The sequence below is a fragment of the Cyprinodon tularosa genome, unplaced genomic scaffold (genome assembly GCF_016077235.1).
Source record: "Cyprinodon tularosa strain WSP-4 unplaced genomic scaffold, ASM1607723v1 ctg1142, whole genome shotgun sequence".
In the NCBI taxonomy this organism is placed as follows: Eukaryota; Metazoa; Chordata; class Actinopteri; order Cyprinodontiformes; family Cyprinodontidae; genus Cyprinodon; species Cyprinodon tularosa.
In genome coordinates this window covers 87,791-108,429 of record NW_024037940.1, presented here as the reverse complement: position 1 = coordinate 108,429, position 20,639 = coordinate 87,791, and the positions used below count along the sequence as shown (strand labels likewise).

General features: G+C 42.2%; 1 protein-coding gene and 1 long non-coding RNA gene across 2 annotated transcripts; both read left to right on the top strand.

Moving 5' to 3' along the window:
- The first annotated feature begins 313 nt into the window (after positions 1-313).
- On the top strand, positions 314-1,236 carry LOC119796120. Its single transcript, XR_005282420.1, has 3 exons — positions 314-427; positions 535-621; positions 1,066-1,236. It is a non-coding gene; the product is annotated as an uncharacterized LOC119796120 (long non-coding RNA).
- Positions 1,237-9,221: 7,985 nt separating this feature from the next.
- On the top strand, positions 9,222-15,210 carry LOC119796094. The gene is made up of 2 exons (XM_038304489.1): positions 9,222-14,913; positions 15,059-15,210. The coding sequence occupies exon 1, from the start codon at positions 9,356-9,358 to the stop codon at positions 14,633-14,635; it is 5,280 nt and encodes a 1,759-aa protein (XP_038160417.1). The 5' UTR covers positions 9,222-9,355; the 3' UTR covers positions 14,636-14,913; positions 15,059-15,210.
- The last annotated feature ends 5,429 nt before the right edge of the window (positions 15,211-20,639 follow it).

The following is a 20,639-nucleotide window of genomic DNA, read 5'->3' as shown; positions in this document are numbered from 1 at the left end:
TGCGTTTAATTTTCTCGTTGCTATCTTCTGTTATGTGTTTTTTTTTTTATGATTTTCTTGCTGATTTGATAAATGCCCAGTTAACCCAGTTCCTAGCCAGGGCTAGGAAGAGGGTTGAGTTCTGGCACTTGCAGAACTCAACCCTCTTCCTAGCCCTAGCAGCAGTGTCACAGCAATGGACCATATTCTACTCATCCATATTAGTTTTGAGTCATTTGGAGCTGTTCCGAATATATTCTGTTTTGTTATATCAAAATAATGATTGAAGACTTTTAGGCTTTCTATCCATCCTCCCTGCTGTGAGCAGGTTGTCAAACCAACAAACCATTGTGGACACACCTAAATTTGTGATTGTAAACAGAGAACAAAGTCCAACTCTAATCAACTCCTGTAACCGCTTACTCTGAAATATACCTTTGCAGAGGAGGTAAGAATGTATCTTTATTAGCTATTCAATTGTAATATATATATTTTTATTTTGTATGTTTCATATATTATTTTGTGTTGTGTATTTCATGTGTCTTCAAATTGCAGCAAAAATAACTATTCCATCTCTCCCGATCACCATGGTTTATAAAACTGTTACAGTTGCATTGTTCTTCACATTTGCCACATGGACACGTAAGTCTAATAATGTGTGCGAGTGTGTGTCAGTGTACCTGTTTAGCCCTCAGTTTGAGGAGCTTTTTTCCAGTTTCTCCATCAGATTGAGGACAAGTTGATGCAGAGTGAGGACATTTGGCTGGTCCACGCTATTTTGCTAATGGTTAGGTTTAGTGCTAAGGTGCAATTTGGGTTAGTAATTGGATGAGGTGTTCATTGGTAATGGTTAGGTTTAGGGTTAGTTTTACTGTTAGGGGATAGAAAGGGAAAAAAATGACTGAAAATCAATGAAGGTAAATGGTAGTCAACATATTGTTTTCAATACATATAGCGGAACGAGTAGGTGTCTCTATGTGTTCAAATATATATATATATATATATATAAGAATGTGTAGAGGGAGAGGGAGTATTGTATGGATTTCTTTTAATTCTTTTATCATGATGTACTTTCTTCATTGTCAGAGTATGACCTAAAGGATGAAACAACAAAACCAAGGAAGGTTAATTTCCTGCTAAACACAGAAATATGGTCCCAGAGACATGAAAACATAGATTCAATTAAGATATTCATGGAACAGCAGTGGGTTACTGTTGAGATTAAACAAGAACCCAAATGGGTTACTGTTGAGATTAAACAAGAACCCAAATCACAACCTGAAAAAAAGGTAAGAGAAGAAAAAAATAATTATATATATATATATATATATATATATATATATATATATATATATATATATATATATATATATATATATATATATATATATAATTCATATAATTTACAATAATCTTTTTTTGTTGTATTTCAGAATATTACAAAATCAAATTCAAATGAAATTGAGCAACTTCTATTTACACCTGCAGTCACCATCTTAATTGGTTCCCTCTCTCTTGACATTGTTTCTGTCATTCTACTCATCCACATGGTTGGAGGTGAAGAGCTCTCTATCAAGGTTAAGTAATTAACCTATACTTTATTCAGGAAAAAACACATAACGAAAAGATTTTATATAACAGTGGTGATTGTATATAAATGTTTTTCAGCCGATCTACTGGCATCTTTCTATGAAGTGGTTCCTCAGCTCTGCTTTTTTTGCATCATCATCTGGATTTTCTTAGCCATTAAAAAAAGTAAGTGTAGGTTCCCATTAATATATTGTTTTGTTACTTCTCATGGCTCACAATTTTTAAAGTCATTACTTTAATTTGTGTTAGCTTTCTTTGCAGTCTTTTATCCTCTGTATTATCCTTTAAAAGTTTTCTTGCACCTTTAACTTAGCATGCTTGTTTTCTTTAATAGTCTTTAATAAAATCCAATTTCAGCAGTAACTTTCACAAAATTTCCTAACTAGTAGGAGCAGGAGTGTGTTTACTTAAATGTAAATATAACACAAATTATCCTATAAAAGACTTAAGAGGTTTGTAAAAGAACATTTCTATAGCATCTTGAAGACCTTTAAAAAGTTTTGGGGCCTCTTGTATAAAATCTGCCTGAGCACAAAAAACTTTAACTCAGAACTTGATATGTATAAAAATCAACTTTGCATTAAAGTGTGTGGTATTTATTCTGCTGTGAAAATTTGCAGCAGCCGCACAAATGTTTCCAATCCACGGTAAAACAATAAAAAGCAATAAAGCTTAGCAAATGCAGTGAAATGTGACCCTCTTCATTTAATGAAGAAAAAGAGTAAAAATTCGGCATGAGATTGAGCTTTTATGATTTAAACTTGAATGATGACACTGAATCAAATGTGTCCTCAGACAACAATGAACACATCTCAAAAAATGATGATAAACATCCTCAGTTGGATATAAACTGTAAATGTTCCTACTTCTATGTCATGGAAATCTGTACTCGGTCTGTACATTGAGGAGCATAAAACCCCTGTTTATTGTAAAGGCACACTTTCATTCCAACAGAATAAAGGTGGCAAATAAACTGATTAATTCAAAACAAGATGTGATGATTAACTAGGTGAGGAAGATGGAGACAGTCACATATCCATAAATAGCTGAACCATGGTATGTGTAAATGTGCAAGGATGGCAGCCTTGAAACTGGAAGACATTGCTATTTGAAAAATGTGGGAGTCAGGGGAGCCCCAGGGAGATCCTGCTGACCTGCTGGTAGTTCATGATAAATTTCCTGTTACCCTGCTTTGGTGGTCCAGTATCACAGAGGGATACCACGGAACATACAATTATACCTATGTATCATGGGTGCTAATTGATCGGTTGGGTAATTAAAAGTAAACCTGAACCATCCCCATCATAACCATAACCTAATATTGAATTAAATAGACACAGATCAAATCAAAGTTTCATTACAGGGGTCAATTTTTACATGGAATCAAAACTATGAGTGCAATTATACTACAAACACTATTTTCTAACCTTTTACTCAGCCTTAGTGCTACAACAGCACAGCAGATCAGTGTGCTGCCCAACTTCCAGGAGCTTCTCTGATTACATGGTGGGAGGCAGAATGGAGAAATGTCGAGATCAGACTCTCAGAGTTTTATCTTGTAGCCTGTACTTTTATAATACAAGTCATGGGACTTTGAAGAGCTTTAATCTACATTCAGTTTTTCACCCACTGATGGTGGCAAGCCAGTGGGGCATACTGAAAGAAGTAAGCTGCACAAAGGCAGCATTGGACCTATCAGTAGGTAATGTGATGTGTCTTCCCTGAGGAAAAGATGACAGAGACAGAAAAGGCTGAGACTAAAGCAGAAACTAACTCTCTGCTTGGAGGAAAAACCCCTGCATCATCTGTCGCGTCTGTAGACGGTGCAAAATACTGCTGCATGATTTTTAACTAAGACACATATGTTTGATTAGATCTCCCCAGTTTTAAGCTTAATTTGCTGGTTGCCAATTAATTTGAAGATTCATTTTAAAATAGCTTGATATTGTGATCCAAACCCTCCTCAATATGCTCAGGGTCAAATGTTGAGATAATTACCCCTACAAGGTACAGGCCATAGTAATCTGCTTGATTTATATATGTAAATAGTTTTATTATGGTTGAGCCACACTTTAAAATTCAGCAGCGAAAGAGCTTCCCTAATGTGAAATGGGAGGTTATTCCATAAAGAGGCAGAAATAAAGAAGGCTCTGGTCCCTCTGAGCTTCCTCTTAAACATTGGTACCTGCAGGAGCTGCTGTAATGCTGGCCTGAGAGGCCGAGGAGGCAAGTAGGGGTGAAGAAGCTCAGAGAGATCAGATGGGGCAAGGTTAAAAACTAAATTTTTAAATGAGCTCTAAAATGAACAGGCAGCTTCTGTAGTGAGGCCAGGAAAGTAGAGATGTGATCATCATTTGGAGTAACAGTTAAAGGACAAGCAGCTGTGTACTAGCTGTAAGCAAGACAGCAAAGACGGGCATAAATCAACATAGAGTCAGTTACAGTAATCAAATCGAGATTCAATAAAAGGCATGTTTCAGTTTTGCCAAATGTCTTAACTGCTTTAGGGGCAAATGATTTTGAAGGTCATCAGCATAAAAACTGGAAATCAATCCCATGTCTTCTCAGTATGGACCAGAGAAAAGTGCAGGGGCCCTAAAATTGAGCCTTGTGGCACGCAGTAGGATAGAGAACCACAAGATGATTCGGCATTACCATTTTTGACACAAAGATCGGTTGGTCAGATATGATCTGAACCAATGCAGAGCAGTGTGCTGGATCCCTACTGAATGATTCAGATGTATAATTACAATATGATGGTCAACCATGTCAAAAGTAGCTGTTAGGTCAAGCAGAACTAAAATCGTACAGCTATCAAGAGTCGTATAGCTATATACAATAGAGTCACAGGCCAAGAGAATATCATTAAACTATTACAAACTTGTAGTGATACGATTCAGTACCATGTCGAGCCTTAAACCCTGACTGAAATATTTCACAGAGATCAAATTCCTCTCGATAAAAACTGAGAAAAAATTATCTGTCTAAGACTAGTATATAGCTATTTCAATCTGAAAAACTCACAAGAAGAGAAAAGATGATTAGGAGAAATGTATTGATACAATTACTTTGTCTTTGGCACTCAGACCTCGGCAGGAAACATAGCGCTCAACTTTGATAGATATGAATGGACAGGAGCAAAGAATTTGGCTGTTTCCCCCCAGGCCTGAAACTGGTGGTGGAGTGGAGATAGATGAAGTTGGTCAGTCTGTAGACTGCTGGTTAGCGAGATGGTATGCTGAGCTTTATGGGGAGAGCTGATCCTTACTCAGGGACCTGGAAGATGAAGTGTAGTTTGGATAACACAGGTTGAGAGAACCTGTCCATTATGAGCAAGCATGGAGCGAGAGTGGAGACGAAAAACTCCCTGTTGGGAAGAAACCTCTGGCAGAACCAGGCTCAACATGGCGGTCTTCTGCCGGACCGATTAAGATTAGACAGGGAACACAGTAAGAGTCCAGGAAGAATGATACTCTGATGAAGCTTTCGCTACGAATGTGGAGGAGGAGTGGCAGGAAGTGGGTTGAAACGCGGTCATCTGAATGAAGTCACACAGCACATCCACCGCAGGAGCAGACAGGTGCGTATCGGAGGCCTTTTCAGGCCCCGTCCACACGAAATCAAAACGAACACGAAACGCTGATATTTTCCAAAACATTTGCAGTAAAGACGGAGACGTAAAATAAATGTGATCGTCCACACGAATGCATGAAAACGCTGCAAAATGTATGCCAGGCCTGTAAGTGGCGCTGTGGTGCCAAAGCAAAAATAAGCGACGAAATGTTGGGCATGTGCACTAATATTTATACATGGTTGGCCTGCGGGTCCATTTTCGTGGTTAAGTCAAATTCAGGTGCTGAACTATGTCGTCGATATTGCTCTGTTCTTCCTGGAGATATTCCAGAAGAAGAAGATTCTGTTGTAAGCCCGACAGCAGGGTGAGTAGCACTAGCAGCAACTGCGCCATTGTTGTTGTGATGTGTCGCGCATCCGTGTTTAGAGGCGACGCTATGACGCATGCGTGTAAAAGAAAATATGCGGTTAGAGCGTAAAGATGGAAACGCGAAAACGGCGTTTCAGAATCTTCCCACTCTGAAGGCTGAATAAAAAAAAGATCGTTTACAGACCCCCGAAACGCCGGCTTTGTGTGGATGAGAGGCTGGTTTGGTGAAAAATTTGTGCGTTTAGGCCAGGGTTCGTCTTCGTGTGGACGGGGCCTAAGATTAACTTTGGATGCTGATTGGTTTTCGTGGAGGTGTGGTTCAAGGCTGATTGGTTGTGTCGCAGGTGGATGAAGGAAAGCAATGAGTTTCTTCAGTTGAACTTACGCCTAGGTTCTATATTCTATATATGGTATATAGTATATTGTTTATAGCTATAGATTCGGTATTCTGTATACATACAGTACATCATTTGTCTGCATCATTAACACCAAGTGAAATTACATGTAAATGCAAGCCTACTTGGCAAAAAACTTGATTCTACTTCTGACTTTAGAAATAAATGGTACCTTAGAAATAGGCCTGTAATTGGACTATGTAGAATGATGGAGTCCTGGTGTCTTGAGAAGAGGTGTAACTAATGTATGTCTAAGTGTTGTGGGGACCAGACTAGAACAGAGACTAACATTGATAATGGTAAAGACAATCTGAGAAATACAAGAAAATAACTTCCTAAAAAATCATACAGAGGCAGGATCTTGTGGGAAACCTCGTGGTTTCAGATCTGTTACCATATCTGTTAGAAAAGAGAGAGTCAAAGACTCAAACATTGTAAAAAAAAAAACACAGAGCAAGGAGCTGCAATTGAAGGATCAGAGTCAGGAGGTCAGAGCCCTTGCGGTGGAAACATTTTCAACAAAATTATTTAGAAATTTCTTGCAAGTTTTAATTGAGGATTAAAAAATAAGATCAAAGGAGGGTTAAGAATAGAGTGAATTGTGTTAAACAGAACATTTTTATTAATAACAAACATTGTTAAAAATCAGTTGTATATTCATTTTCTAAAATTTTTCAAAGCATAAAACATTATGCCTTTCTTAAGATGTCTTGCTGAGACAACTTTGTTTAATTTAAAAATACCAATTTATAGGAAATTCACTTTATGAACATTGTATAACAGTCATATTTTTTGTGTTCTGAATCCTGTGTATGAAGCCCACAAATACAAAAAAAAAAACACTTTCACCTCTCTAACTGCCTTTCTCCATCTCTTAGAATAGTGTGCCTAAAATGCTCCATTTAAAAATCATCCCCATTATGATGTAATTTTTTTAAGTAACAATGAAAAATTGTCTTTCATGAATAAAAACAGTGTGCTGATGTGTTTTCAAAATGTTAATGTATTTGAACAGAACAAAAAGTGAAAGTAACATCCCTAAGTCACTTATGTAGAAATTATATTGCTGCACTTTGGCCCTCTTTCTTATTGCAGTCTCAGCTCAGTAGAGGGGACTTTATGTTGTTGTAAAGCGGAAATGTGTGCTTTCAAAATTTTGGATTTTAAATAAAACTGGGAATGTTTAGTTTTATAATTATTACTACGTTAAGTGTATTTAAACAGAAATTGTAAACCACTTATTCTAACATATTTGTTGCTTTCCATAAAATTCTACCCTTAGTTACATTATCTGTTGTTAAAGTTTCATTTCTGTTTAGATGCTCTTCATTTATCACTAGTTAAAAATGTGATGAAAGTTTACCAGGACATTAAATAACTAGAACAGGAAGTTATAGTTAATTAATAGGTCAATAAAATCAAGGGTAAACCTAATTATTATTAGTTAAATGATTCTAACTGTAATTTGGTTACTGGCCAGGGTTCTTGGTCTCTTACCGAAAAGTTTGGAATCCACAACCCGGCAGTTTAAATCCGGTTTCCCCCAGCAATTTAGTAATTTAGACAATGGCTATCAGTTATTAATCGGCAACCAAATGAATCTGTCTCTGTTCATTCGGATGCTAGTAAAAGAAGAGTGAATCCAGCTTGAGTGAAATATCATACACTGTATAAAATAAACACAAAACACCATGGGTTAGAATGCAATATTATAATAATGGTACCTTTATTAGCTGATAATCACATGATATAATTATATCTAATGACTACACAGACAATAAACACTACTGAAAATAAGCACAAATAACACACAAAAGGGGAAGAGGGTTTAAAGGTCAGTTGAAGAGTCTCTGAGGAATGCTGGAGTTTTAAGGCTTAATGCTTTGAAAGTGTATTTTAAATAGATAAATGTGAATAAACCCTGACACAGAGATTTTAAATGCAGTCAAAACATTGGAGTTTCATTCGATTTTATGATGAAAAAAGAACAATGACTCAAGAATGCAATTTTCAGCCTGTTCAGTGAACATTACCTCGATCACACTCGATCAGAGCACTTATTAAGCATCAAATGGAAAGGGGAAGGATGGAAGTTACTGCTTTGGCTCAGTGGAGTGGGAGGCCCTTTCGCCTTGGTTTGGTTGTTTGCAGGCCCTGTCTTTGGTTCAGTCCATTCGTCCAACAGCACCTCTCAAAACGATTTGAATTAATCTGATGCAATAACAAAAGGCAGCTTTGTAGGGGGGGATTAATGGTATTGTATTGAAGGACTTTGGGTTTGGGATTGTTTGATGTGTGGTGTGTAGAAGTAGCCACTCAGCTCCCCCCTCTGGTTAGTGGTAGGTATTGCAGGCTGGGGTTTTTGCCCAGTCATGTTCTCTGTTAATTTCCTTCAATACTAAGATGGCAGTTCAGATGAAGGATAGTTGAAGACACAATCTGCTTTGTATCTTTGGTTTAGTTCGCCATCCACTGGTTTTTGTGTTCTGTGTGCGTCCAAGGATATGTAAGTAAATTACTGACATTATTATTTACAGATAGATGTGTATTTTTATTATATTTTTTATGATAGTTGGTAATTGTAATTATGATGTCCAGCCAGCCACATGGCAATGCTAATTAGGTTTATTTTCTGCTTTTTCTGTTTGTAGAACCACACACACACACTCTGTATCTGCTTTAAACCCACCAGTATACAAATATTGTATGGATCTTCTTTGATGGTGAATAAACCACAACATTTTGGACATCAAGCATTTGACTGATGCTTCACAGCGGTCACCATTCCCACAACCAGTTTTTAATTGAAATATTAGAATCCCTCATTACATTTGGTGCCGAAACCCGGGAAGAGTGATCACTGTGCACATTTAAAATGTTTCCACATGAGAGGAGAGATACGACTACACATGCGGATAATCGCCCGCGACGTCAGATACGTCCCCCCGCATGGATGGATGATTACGAAGTGCAGCTGCCACCCATGGATAGACATCCCTTCGCTACAGCAGCACCAAGCCAGCATGATCTCCTAACCCAGCAGCCATACTACAGTCGGGAGAGGCGTGGAGACAGCTCTGCTTCATCTGTGCTCTCTAACCCGTGGACCCCATTGTATGATGCTCGACCAAAGTATCCCAGAGAGTCGGTGTACTCGGGACTCCAGTATAGTAGCACCCCTGATCCACAGTTTATGAGAGCACCACCAGACCCCTCACCTGCTATGCAAGAGGAGCTGCGTCAGGTTAAGGAAGAGAATCGCAGGCTTCAGGCCACTGTAATGGAGATACAAAGGCAGCTCAATACAAGTAAACAGCCAGACATATCCGGGCCTCCTCCTCCCTCCTCTCTACGGCCAGATCCTGTTACCCATTTACCAGCACGCATACCGCCAGTGCCACCTGTGGATGCAGTGCCTCGCAGCCTCTCACAGTCAGCTCCACAGGCCATGACGGCACCTGCTCCCCCCATGGGTGTAGCTGTGAAGGATGAAGCTGACGATGGGGAATGGCCTCCTCCTCCCCCATCTGTAGCAGAGGACGACACGCCGTATTCATCGGCAGCAGTTCCTCTGCCAGTGTCTCTCGTGGAAGAGCTGACAGCCTGTCTTAGAAAGATGGGGAGGGCCCCAGAGCCCCCACTAAGGGTGGCTGAGTACTGTGAGCAGTATTCTGAGGGATCTGTGTCTCAAGGACACACTCACCGGCCAGAGCAACTGTCCACTCAAGCTGGACCCATTCATCCGAGCTCTGGACGCCAAGCCCCATTCACTGACCCTAGCCATGAGGGAGCCTATGCCCACCGACAGAGAGAAAGTGTCTATAGAGGGCCTAAAGCTACCATTCCAGACTTCACTAAAGGGGACCCCCGTGAGTTTAATAGGATGAAAGACTCACTTGAGAACCTTCTCCCTGCAGATGCTACAGAAAGGTTTAAATACCAAATACTTCTGGACCATCTGAAATTTGAAGATGCACTCCTCATAGCAGACTCCTATATGAACTCCTCCCAACCATATACGGACACCATGGCCTCACTAACCGTGCATTATGGGCAACCCCATCAGTTGGCGTTACGGCGCATTGCAGAGTTAATGGAGGCACCCAGCATCCGAAGCCATGATGCAGCCGCCTTCAAGAGGTTTGCCCTCAGAGTGAGAGCTTTGGTTGGTATGCTCGACAAGCTGGGAGAAGAGGGTCATATAGAGCTAAAGTGTGGGTCGCATGTAACCAGGCTGATGTCCAAGCTCCCACAGGAACGGCGTGCTGATTTCATGAAATATGTGCATCCATTCAATGTTCGAGTCCCTACATTGTTCGACTTCTCTGACTGGCTAGAGTTCGAGCTAAAGGTCCAAGAGTATGGGCAGTGCTTGTTCAGAGAAGTGAAAGAGACCACAGAGGGAAAGAAAGAGCGACGAAAGGATTCAAAGTCAGCTATGCCCACTACTGTACTCCACAGTACTGAGAAGTCCCCAGACAGTACATCGGCTAACGCCAGTCCTGCAAGCAAGATCCTGCCATCATGCCCATACTGTACCAATGCCCAGCACTACTTGAACCAGTGTACTACGTTCAGTCAGCTCACTACTGAGCAGCGCAGTGCCTGGATCAAGAGCAACAGAAGGTGCTGGCGTTGTGCTCGTTCCCATCAAGCCGCCCAATGTCGACTGAAGGCTAGGTGTAAGTCCTGTGGAGGGAGACATCTGGACGCCCTTCATGACCTCAACGCAAAACCAGCCACTGAGGAGAAATCCTTCCTTGTGAGTGCTCCGACCAACGAAGTACTCTATCTAGATCGTAAGGCAGGCTCCAGCCAAGTGCTCTTAAAGGTGTTGAAGGTGGTGCTACACCATGGGGAGAAGGCTTTGGAGACTTATGCAATACTTGATGATGGCTCAGAGCGAACAATGCTCCTTCAAGCTGCTACAAAGGCCTTACATCTGACAGGTGAGCCAGAGGAGATTGCTCTTAGAACAGTGCACCAAGACCTTAAAGTGCTGCAGGGCTTTTCTGTCTCATTCACCATTTCACCTGCCGGTCAACCGCAAAAGACCTTCCAGATCCAGAGAGCCTTTACTGCAGACCTTCTGGGATTGGCAGAACACTCTCAGCCTGTTAAGATGCTCCAGCGCCGGTACAGACACCTGCAAGGCCTGCCGCTCAGAACGCTAGATAGAGTTCAGCCAATGGTCCTCATTGGATCTGACCATCCTCACCTGATTACCCCGACAGAGCCAGTCCGATTGGGGCCACCAGGAGGACCAGCGGCTGTGAAGACCAGACTGGGCTGGGTCATCCAAGGGCCCACTAGTGTTGTTCGGCAACAACTCCAGCCTGAACTTTGTTTGAACATTGGCGTACTTTCACCCTCAGAGCAGCTCCAACACCATGTGGAGAAGTTATGGCAGATGGATGTGGTGCCATACAAAAGTGAAAGGCTGGTGACGCGCTCGAGGCAGGACCAAGAGGCGGTGCACATGCTTGACACGAAGACAGTACGGGTGGAGGTTGATGGAGTCTTGCGCTACGCCACACCACTGCTACGTGTGAAGGATATGCCCTGCCTCCGCACTCCCAAAGAAGCTGTCCTAGCCAATCTGAGGAGCACTGAAAGACGTCTGCTTAAAGACCCAGAGAAAGCAGCAGCCTATGGGGCTGAGATCTTGAAACTCAAACAGGCCGGCTATGTTGTCAAGATTGAAGATGAGGAGGTGAACGAGTCAACCGAATCCTGGTTTATCCCACATCACATGGTGACGCACAATGGGAAAAATAGGATTGTGTTTAACTGCTCCTACACCTATAAAGGCCAGAACCTGAATGAGTTACTGCTACCTGGTCCGACCCTTACCTCCAGCATTCTTGGTGTCCTGCTAAGATTCCGGGAACATGCTATCGCCCTCAGCAGTGACATCAAGGGCATGTTCCACCAGGTGCGGTTGTTACCAGAGGACAGACCTTTGCTGCGCTTCTTGTGGAGGGATCTGAAAGGAGGAGTACCACCAGATGTCTATGAATGGCAAGTCCTCCCCTTTGGAACCACATGCAGCCCCTGCTGTGCAACGTATGCACTGCAGAAGCATGTGGCAGACCACTGTCAACCAGGGGATGAAGTTCGTTTTTCCATTGAGCGGTGCTTCTATGTAGATAACCACCTGCAAAGTCTCCCCTCCACTGAAGAAGCCCATCAGCTGGTTGACAAACTCAGGGCCCAGCTTACCACAGGTGGCTTCGATCTGCGCCAATGGGCTAGCAATGTCCCGGAAGTCATCAGCCATCTGCCGAAGGAGTCAAGATCTGAGAGCAGTGAGCTATGGCTCACAGAATCCCATGAAGATCCTCAAGAGCTCACCCTTGGACTCCGTTGGCTGTGTGCGTCAGACACTCTAGGCTACAAGTATCACCTTGCAGAAAGCCCTACTCCTACCATGAGGAACATCTACAGCACGCTGGCAAGGCTTTATGATCCACTAGGTTTTCTCATACCCTTCACCACGCGAGCCAAGATCATTGTGCAGTACCTATGGAAGAAGGAAAGAGAATGGGATGATCCCTCCTTGCCAGCGGATGCTCTCAAGGCGTGGCTGAGTTGGGAAGCCGAGCTGCAACACCTTCCAGAGATTGTCCTACCTCGTTGTTATACAAGCCCCCCTCTGGACAACCCTGCTGCTCTGCGAAGCCTGCAAATTTTCTGTGACGCATCTGAGAAAGCTTATGGCTCAGTAGCATACTTGCGTACAGAAATACCAGGCAAGAAGGTGGAAGTAGCTTTCCTGACAGCGCGATCAAGAGTAGCCCCCAAGCGCCAGCAGACAATGCCCAGGCTGGAACTGTGCGCAGCCTTGACAGGTGCCCAGCTGGCCAAGCTCCTACAGCATGAGCTAACCCTGAGACTCGATGAGGTGACGCTCTGGACGGACTCAACCACTGTCCTGACTTGGATCCAGTCAGACTCCTGCAGATTCAAGGTGTTCGTGGGTGCCAGAGTCGCTGAAATCCAGGAGATAAGCGAGGCCCAATCCTGGAGGTACGTGGACTCTGCAAACAATCCCGCAGACGACATAACCCGTGGGAAGAGCCTAAGAGACCTTGCAGGGAAAAGCAGTCGTTGGAGCCACGGCCCAGCATTCCTGCATCAGTCCCCTGAACACTGGCCAACCAAACCCACAGCGGAGTCCCTGGAGGGTGAAGAGTTGCGCAAAACCACATTCTGTGGCTCCATAACCACTGCCCCACTCCTCTACTTACCTGACACAAGCCAGTTCAGCAGTTTTAAAGAGTTAATGGAAGCAGTGGTCCAGGAGCGTCACGGGACGGCAAAGGACCATTCTACTCCAGCAGCCGAGGACTATCGTAATGCTGAGAGAGACCTGCTGAGACAAGTGCAGGTGGAATGCTTCCCAGAGGACCTCAAGCACCTGTCAGAGAGCAAACCAGTCCCCTCCACCAGTCGTCTCATCGCCCTTGCCCCTGAGTATGACAAACAGCTCAAGTTGATTCGGGTTGGAGGAAGACTGCGGCGCAGCGACCTGCTTGAGGCTGAGAGCATTCACCCTATCGTCCTGGATCCAGCCCACCCAGTCACCAGGCTCATAATCCAAAGTGTCGACTGCGATCTTCGCCACCCAGGATCTGAGCGCCTCTATGCTGAATTACGTCGGAAGTACTGGATCCTCCGTGGACGAGAGGCGGTGAAGCGGCATCAACATTCATGTACTGAGTGCCAGAGATGGAGGGCAAAACCAGTTATACCACAGATGGCAGACTTACCACCTGCACGTCTGCGGTTGCTGAAGCCACCGTTCTTCTCCACCGGTATGGATTGTTTCGGTCCTCTTACTGTCAAGGTAGGACGACGACAGGAGAAGCGCTGGGGTATACTATTCAAGTGCCTCACTACCCGCGCCGTCCACATAGACCTCTTGAGTAGTCTGGACCAGGATTCCTTTCTGATGGCACTCCGCCGATTCATCTCCCGCAGAGGGAAACCTGCTGAGTTACTCTCGGACCAGGGCACGAATTTCAGAGGAGGGGAGAGGGAACTGCACGACTCCTTCAAAGCAATGCACCCTGCCCTACAGTCCGAGCTGGCTAAGCACCAGGTGAAGTTCCAGTTTAATCCACCAAGTGCACCCCACTTTGGAGGGGCCTGGGAGAGAGAGATCAGGTCCATCAAGTCGGCCCTGTATGCCACCATCCAGTCACAGACTGTGACAGAAGAGGTCCTTCACACAGTCCTTATTGAAATTGAGGGCATACTCAATTCGAAGCCACTGGGTTATGTATCCAGTGACATCGCAGACCCAGATCCAGTGACACCCAACATGCTCTTGATGGGGCGGCAGGACCCCTCTTTGCCTCAGGTTGTGTACACGGAATCTGAGCTGCTGAGCCGACGCCGCTGGAGACATACCCAGGTCTTGGCTGACCAGTTCTGGAGGAAGTTTATAAGACACCACCTGCCATTCCTCCAGACACGATCGAAATGGCAGAGGGACACCACTCCGCTACAGCCAGGTGCTGTTGCTATGATTGTGGACCCACAACTTCCCAGAGTCTCGTGGCCTGTAGGTCGTATAACGAAGGTCACCCCGAGTGCAGACGGGAGGATCCGGACAGCGGACATCCAGGTCAACGACCGGAGCTACACCAGGCCAGTTGCCCGTCTGGTCCCACTGCCAGGCCTTCCAGAGACTGCTCTCAATGGCAGTCCTTCTCCAGGATAACAAATATGACTTTGCATATTTGGGGGCGGCTGTATTGAAGGACTTTGGGTTTGGGATTGTTTGATGTGTGGTGTGTAGAAGTAGCCACTCAGCTCCCCCCTCTGGTTAGTGGTAGGTATTGCAGGCTGGGGTTTTTGCCCAGTCATGTTCTCTGTTAATTTCCTTCAATACTAAGATGGCAGTTCAGATGAAGGATAGTTGAAGACACAATCTGCTTTGTATCTTTGGTTTAGTTCGCCATCCACTGGTTTTTGTGTTCTGTGTGCGTCCAAGGATATGTAAGTAAATTACTGACATTATTATTTACAGATAGATGTGTATTTTTATTATATTTTTGATGATAGTTGGTAATTGTAATTATGATGTCCAGCCAGCCACATGGCAATGCTAATTAGGTTTATTTTCTGCTTTTTCTGTTTGTAGAACCACACACACACACTCTGTATCTGCTTTAAACCCACCAGTATACAAATATTGTATGGATCTTCTTTGATGGTGAATAAACCACAACATTTTGGACATCAAGCATTTGACTGATGCTTCACAGCGGTCACCATTCCCACAACCAGTTTTTAATTGAAATATTAGAATCCCTCATTACAGGTATAACTCATGGTAGCCAATGATGTCTCCCTTTAGCTACGGCAGTTAGCTGGCAATGGCAGTCCTCATGTAGCAGCGTAGGCAGCTCCTCTCATGCATGCAGGGCCACTATTGGATTGGTCAGTGGATGGGCCCTGCCGTCTTCCTTCTGTGGTTAGATTTAGGTCAGCGAGACTTGGATTAGCTCTCCTCTGCTGTGGCAGGCAGGTTTGTGAAACACTGCCTTAAACTCAGTTTGAATTGTAGGAAAAGGTGCTTGCTATAATGAGCTCCATCTGAATTGCAGGAAAGGACAGTCACTACGCCCCAAACCATATATAGATTAACGGCAATATTTTTTTTTATCGCCCGATAATGGCCCACCACTATCAAAAACATGTATATATATTATGTGAATTATTATCCGAGCACATTTTATTGCTTCCAAACCTTTTTTGCCCAGGAGCTCTTCTAAAATAGGCCTATCTTTGTTTGTTTTAAGGGCCAGATGTTCTGCTGGTGTAATTTTTGAGAATAACAGAATGTTGTAACAACAAAAATGTAAAGATCATATCTCCTCTTTAATAAAGTTAAGATAAAGTTGAATATCAGATGAATTTCATGAAGTACCCAGGATTCAATACCTAATATCCTACATTGAAGGCAAAGACTTAAGCCACTTCACCACAGAGAGACTGAGTACTCTGAGAAGAGAATAGCTAAGGTTAATAGTTAAAAAATAACTCATTAGTTGTAATGTATTCAGTTAAAGGAGAATTCCGGTTTTTAACACTTTTAGCCCATTTTCTGTAGTGTCCAGGATGAAATCGAATGATCGACACCAAAATTTTGACAATTGGTCCTGTCTCTGCTTTTTGGCTCATTTAGAATCCACCCCTGGCTGCTTCAGAATGGCTTCCCTAGTGCATGTCCGATAATGTCCTTAAAACAACCTTAAATGTTCTTTTTTTTAAATATGCTACTCACCGGGTCGTCAGCGCTGTTCAATGATGTTCCAAAAAAAGTTTCGTAAAGAAAAAACGTTCCTGTAGTGTTTTATTTAGCATTTTGTAGATCCCATTGAGTTCTGTTGGAATAGTCAATATTCCGCTGCCACCGGAAACGGAAATGGGGCCTGTTTACACAGTTGTAGTCTTTTCGCTTCACTCTGTGTACTCCGACGTCGAGGTGCTAACGTCTCTGTTAAACACTTTAAAAAACTCTGAAAATGGAATACGAAAGGTGGATTCTTGATTCTCGACGTCGGAGTACACAGAGTGAAGCGAAAAGACTACAACTGTGTAAACAGGCCCCATTTCCGTTTCCGGTGGCAGCGGAATATTGACTATTCCAACAGAACTCAATGGGATTTACAAAATGCTAAATAAAACACTACAGGAACGTTTTTTCTTTACGAAACTTTTTTTGGAACGTCATTGAACAGCGCTGATGACCCGATGAGTAGCATATTTTAAAAAAAGAACGTTTAAGGTTGTTTTAAGGACATTATCGGACATGCACTAGGGAAGCCATTCTGAAGCAGCCAGGGGTGGATTCTAAATGAGCCAAAAAGCAGAGACAGGACCAATTGTCAAAATGTTGGTGTCGATCATTTGATTTTATCCTGGACACTACAGAAAATGGGCTAAAAGTGTTAAAAACCGGAATTCTCCTTTAAGAGAAATGGTAGGAAAGTGTGTATTTCAGGCTATTAAGGCATGTAGTCGATGTGCTATTGTTTGTTCAGTGATTCTGTGATTGGCCTCATGGTCTCCTGTACAAAACTCAAGACCTGCATTTAGTTTTGTTGCTTCTACCTTGCTTGATATAGCCGCACCTGTGGAGCAGGGCTTGGCTTTTGTAAAGCAGATCTAGATTTTGTCAAATAGAACCCTGCATTCTTTTTTTTTTATTTCTAAATTTTTAGGTTTTAATAAACAGTTTTTCTGAAACATATTTTTTTCTTCTGCATTTAAAAAAATGTTTTTTCTTTGAAGCTCAACAAGGCATGCTCAATTCTGGGCTTTCAGTGTTGAAGCAGAAACATCTACAATGTAGCAACAGGAAGACAGACCCTGATGGTCAGGATTATGAAATCCTGAGTAAGACCATATATTACCTACATTTGTAATGTAGATATTGTTGTATGTTTTTATTTGCCTAAAAACTGTATGTGTCCTAACCTTTTTTTTAACTTAATTGCAGATAATTCTACACAAACAACGGATCATTGGAATTCTGTGAAATGGACTCTAGTATGTTGTACCACTGTCATGGAGATTGGTGTGTCGATATTTTTTGCCTTTCAATGGATATACAGGTGTAAGTTATTTTTTGTGTATTTGGCAAACTACTCAAATGTATTTATATTTTATTTAGATTACTTTGAAAAACAGCAGTGTTATATTTCTAACAATACAATAAAAGTTTTATCTGTGATATATCCATCATTCCATTCATCTTCTTCTGCTTATCCGGGGTCGGGTCGCTGGGGTAGCAGCTTTAGTAGGGAGGCCCAGATGTCCCTATCCCCAGCCACTTGGGCCAGCTCCTCTGGGCGAATCCCAAGGTACTCCCAGGCCAGCCGAGAAACATAGTCCCTCCAGCGTGTCCTGGGTCTCCCCCTGGGCCTCCTCCCTGTGGGATGTGCCTGGAACAAGCCTAGTGAAGACTGCGCTAGAATTGAGACTGAGCAAGATGAAACCAGTGAGTCAGCTGAATTATTTCTACATTAAAGGGGTGAAATAGATTAAATTGTTCAGTTTAGTTATTATAATGGGGTTAGGTAACTTTTAGTCTGCAGCATGTTGTTCTGCGACCACATGGCCTGCAAGCACAGGACCATACTTGCGTGTTAGTACAACAGAAGAAAGTGTGATATAAGCTCATGATCAATCATGATCAAACAGTTAACACATAAAATAAATTCACAACTCATTCTATCTTAAGTAAGGTCGTAAAATTCAACTAAAGTAAATCTATGTACACACTGTAGGACAAGGCAAAAATGAATGGCTATGGATACATAATGAATACATTTTCAATACAGTGAGGCAATTGTAGCATCATTTTCAGCATATATTTTATGTCTGAGAACCAAAATATCTTAAAGAATTATTCAGTAAATGTAAAGATGAATAAGGTAAAATTAGCTATGAAAGCTAATTTAAAGCAATTGATTTGTGTATCCTGCCTTTTGCCGATAGACTGCAGGACGTGCACAGGCTCCATTGCAATCCTGACAGAATAAGTGAGAGAGGATAGATAATTATGTATTATTTCTCATCTGTCAAACAATGAAGTTAGGAGAAACAACTTCAAAAAGATTTTTAGAAACTGAGAGCAAATGCTTTTCTAATTTGTCCTCACTAACTAAATCACTTACTAAATATATATTAAAATCAATGAAAAGCCTATAGATACTTAAAAAAAAAAGTATCTATAGTATCACGGAGACCTCAGCTGCTGGACACTGGATATGTTAGAGCTAGCTGTATTAAATAAACATACAAATAAACTTTTTTTCCACACGAACTCCCTTTAATCCCACATCCTCCGAAAAGTGTACAAAGCAAACAATGATTTACCTCCTGGCATTATACAAAAAATGTCCAACAGTAGAGAAGAGAATTATAATTTAAGCGGAGAATTTGTGTTGAGAAGATGTGGTGTTTGCACCATGCGGGCAAGCCTGGTGCTCAGCCCAACAGGAGTTATGTTTTGGAATGGCTTAGATATGGAAATAAAAAGGAGTGCCACACTAAGACAATTTTTTGCTGGAGATGAAAGATCTGAGCTGTTCTGCCAAAGTTGGTCAAAGCAAACAATCAAGGTAAAAATGTGAATGTATGTGATGGATTGTGAGATTAAATGGTAGCACTCATAGAGATATCTGAATATTGCCACATTTACACTAGCTTGGATCAGTTAAACATGTTGAGCTTGGTTCTTATGACAAATCATGCTAGCATGGTTCTCACCTCCTATCAGCAGTCCACAGAACTGCATGTCTCAAGGGGAATTACGCAAAAAAAAAAAATGGCAGCGTTCTATATTAGTGATGTTTCTCGTTTGTGGAATGTCAGGTGAAGAAGGCACGCTGGAAAACCAGCAAAGTGAGTCAGCTGACTGTAAATAGGAGACTATGTGGTAAGATCAAATCAGATCTATTTGTTATCAGAGAGCCGAGCAACAACTGATCCCTGCCAAGCCCAACTGTTATACTAGTTCTAGATTTTGTGCAGTTTGGTTGTGTCTGGCACGGTACAGTTCAGTTGCATTCCATTTACACTCAACACTTATCTCGGTTACATTGTTCGGACCGTTCTCGTAACAGCTTTAAAAGGGTAGTGTGCATAGGGATTAAGTCGAGTAAGCTCATATCATCGCAAATTTTACTGTAAATCCACATTAAAATTCATTTAAAACCAGTTGTATTTTTTTCCTCCACGTCGAGAGGAGCCAGTTGAGGAGGCTCGGACATCTGGTTAGGATGCCTCCTGGACGTCTCCCTGGTGAGGTGTTCCAGGCATGTCCCACCAGGAGGAGGCTCAGGAGAGACCCAGGACACGTTGGAGGGACTATGTTTCTTGGCTTGCCTGGGAATACCTTGGGATTCCACCAGAGGAGCTGGCCGGAGTGGCTGGAGAGAGGGACATCTGGGCCTCCCTACTCAAGCTGTGACCCCTGCGACCAGACCCCAGATAAGCGGAAGAAGATGGATGGATGTTATTTTGTAGAATGTTTGAGATTATTTAGCAAAAATTATGTCCTCTTAAAATAGCACAGGTATTTGCTTAAAAACTGTATGTGTCCTAACCTTTTTTTTTTACTTAATTGCAGATAATTCTACACAAACAATGGACCAATCGAATTCTGTGAAATGGGCTCTAATATGTTGTACTATTGGCATCACGATCGATGTGTTGATATCCATTGTCTTTCGATGGAAATACAGATGTAAGATATTTTTTTTGTGTATTTGGCAAATTACTCAAATTTAAATATGTTCTAATTAGATTACTTTGAAAAAAAAAACAGCAGTGTTATATTTTTAACAATACAACAAACTTTTAATCTGTGTTTTTGTATCATTCTTATTTGTTGATAGATTACAAGTCAAGGCAGTCCACCATCCAGGACAGTGAGGCAAGAAGAGGTCAGCAAGAACCATTTCTTCTAGGGACTCTTAAAAAACCTATTGAAGACTGTGCTGAAATTGAGACTGAAGATGATGAAACCAGTAAGTCAGCTGAAATATTACTAAATCAATGGGATCAACTAAATTAAATTCCTCAGTGTAGTGATTATAGTGGGGTTAGTTACAGAAATAAATTGGAGCATTTTCAGTGGATGATTGATGAAAAAATATTGAAGCATCAAAATTATTCTCTTAAAACAATACAGGATACTTTTTAAAATA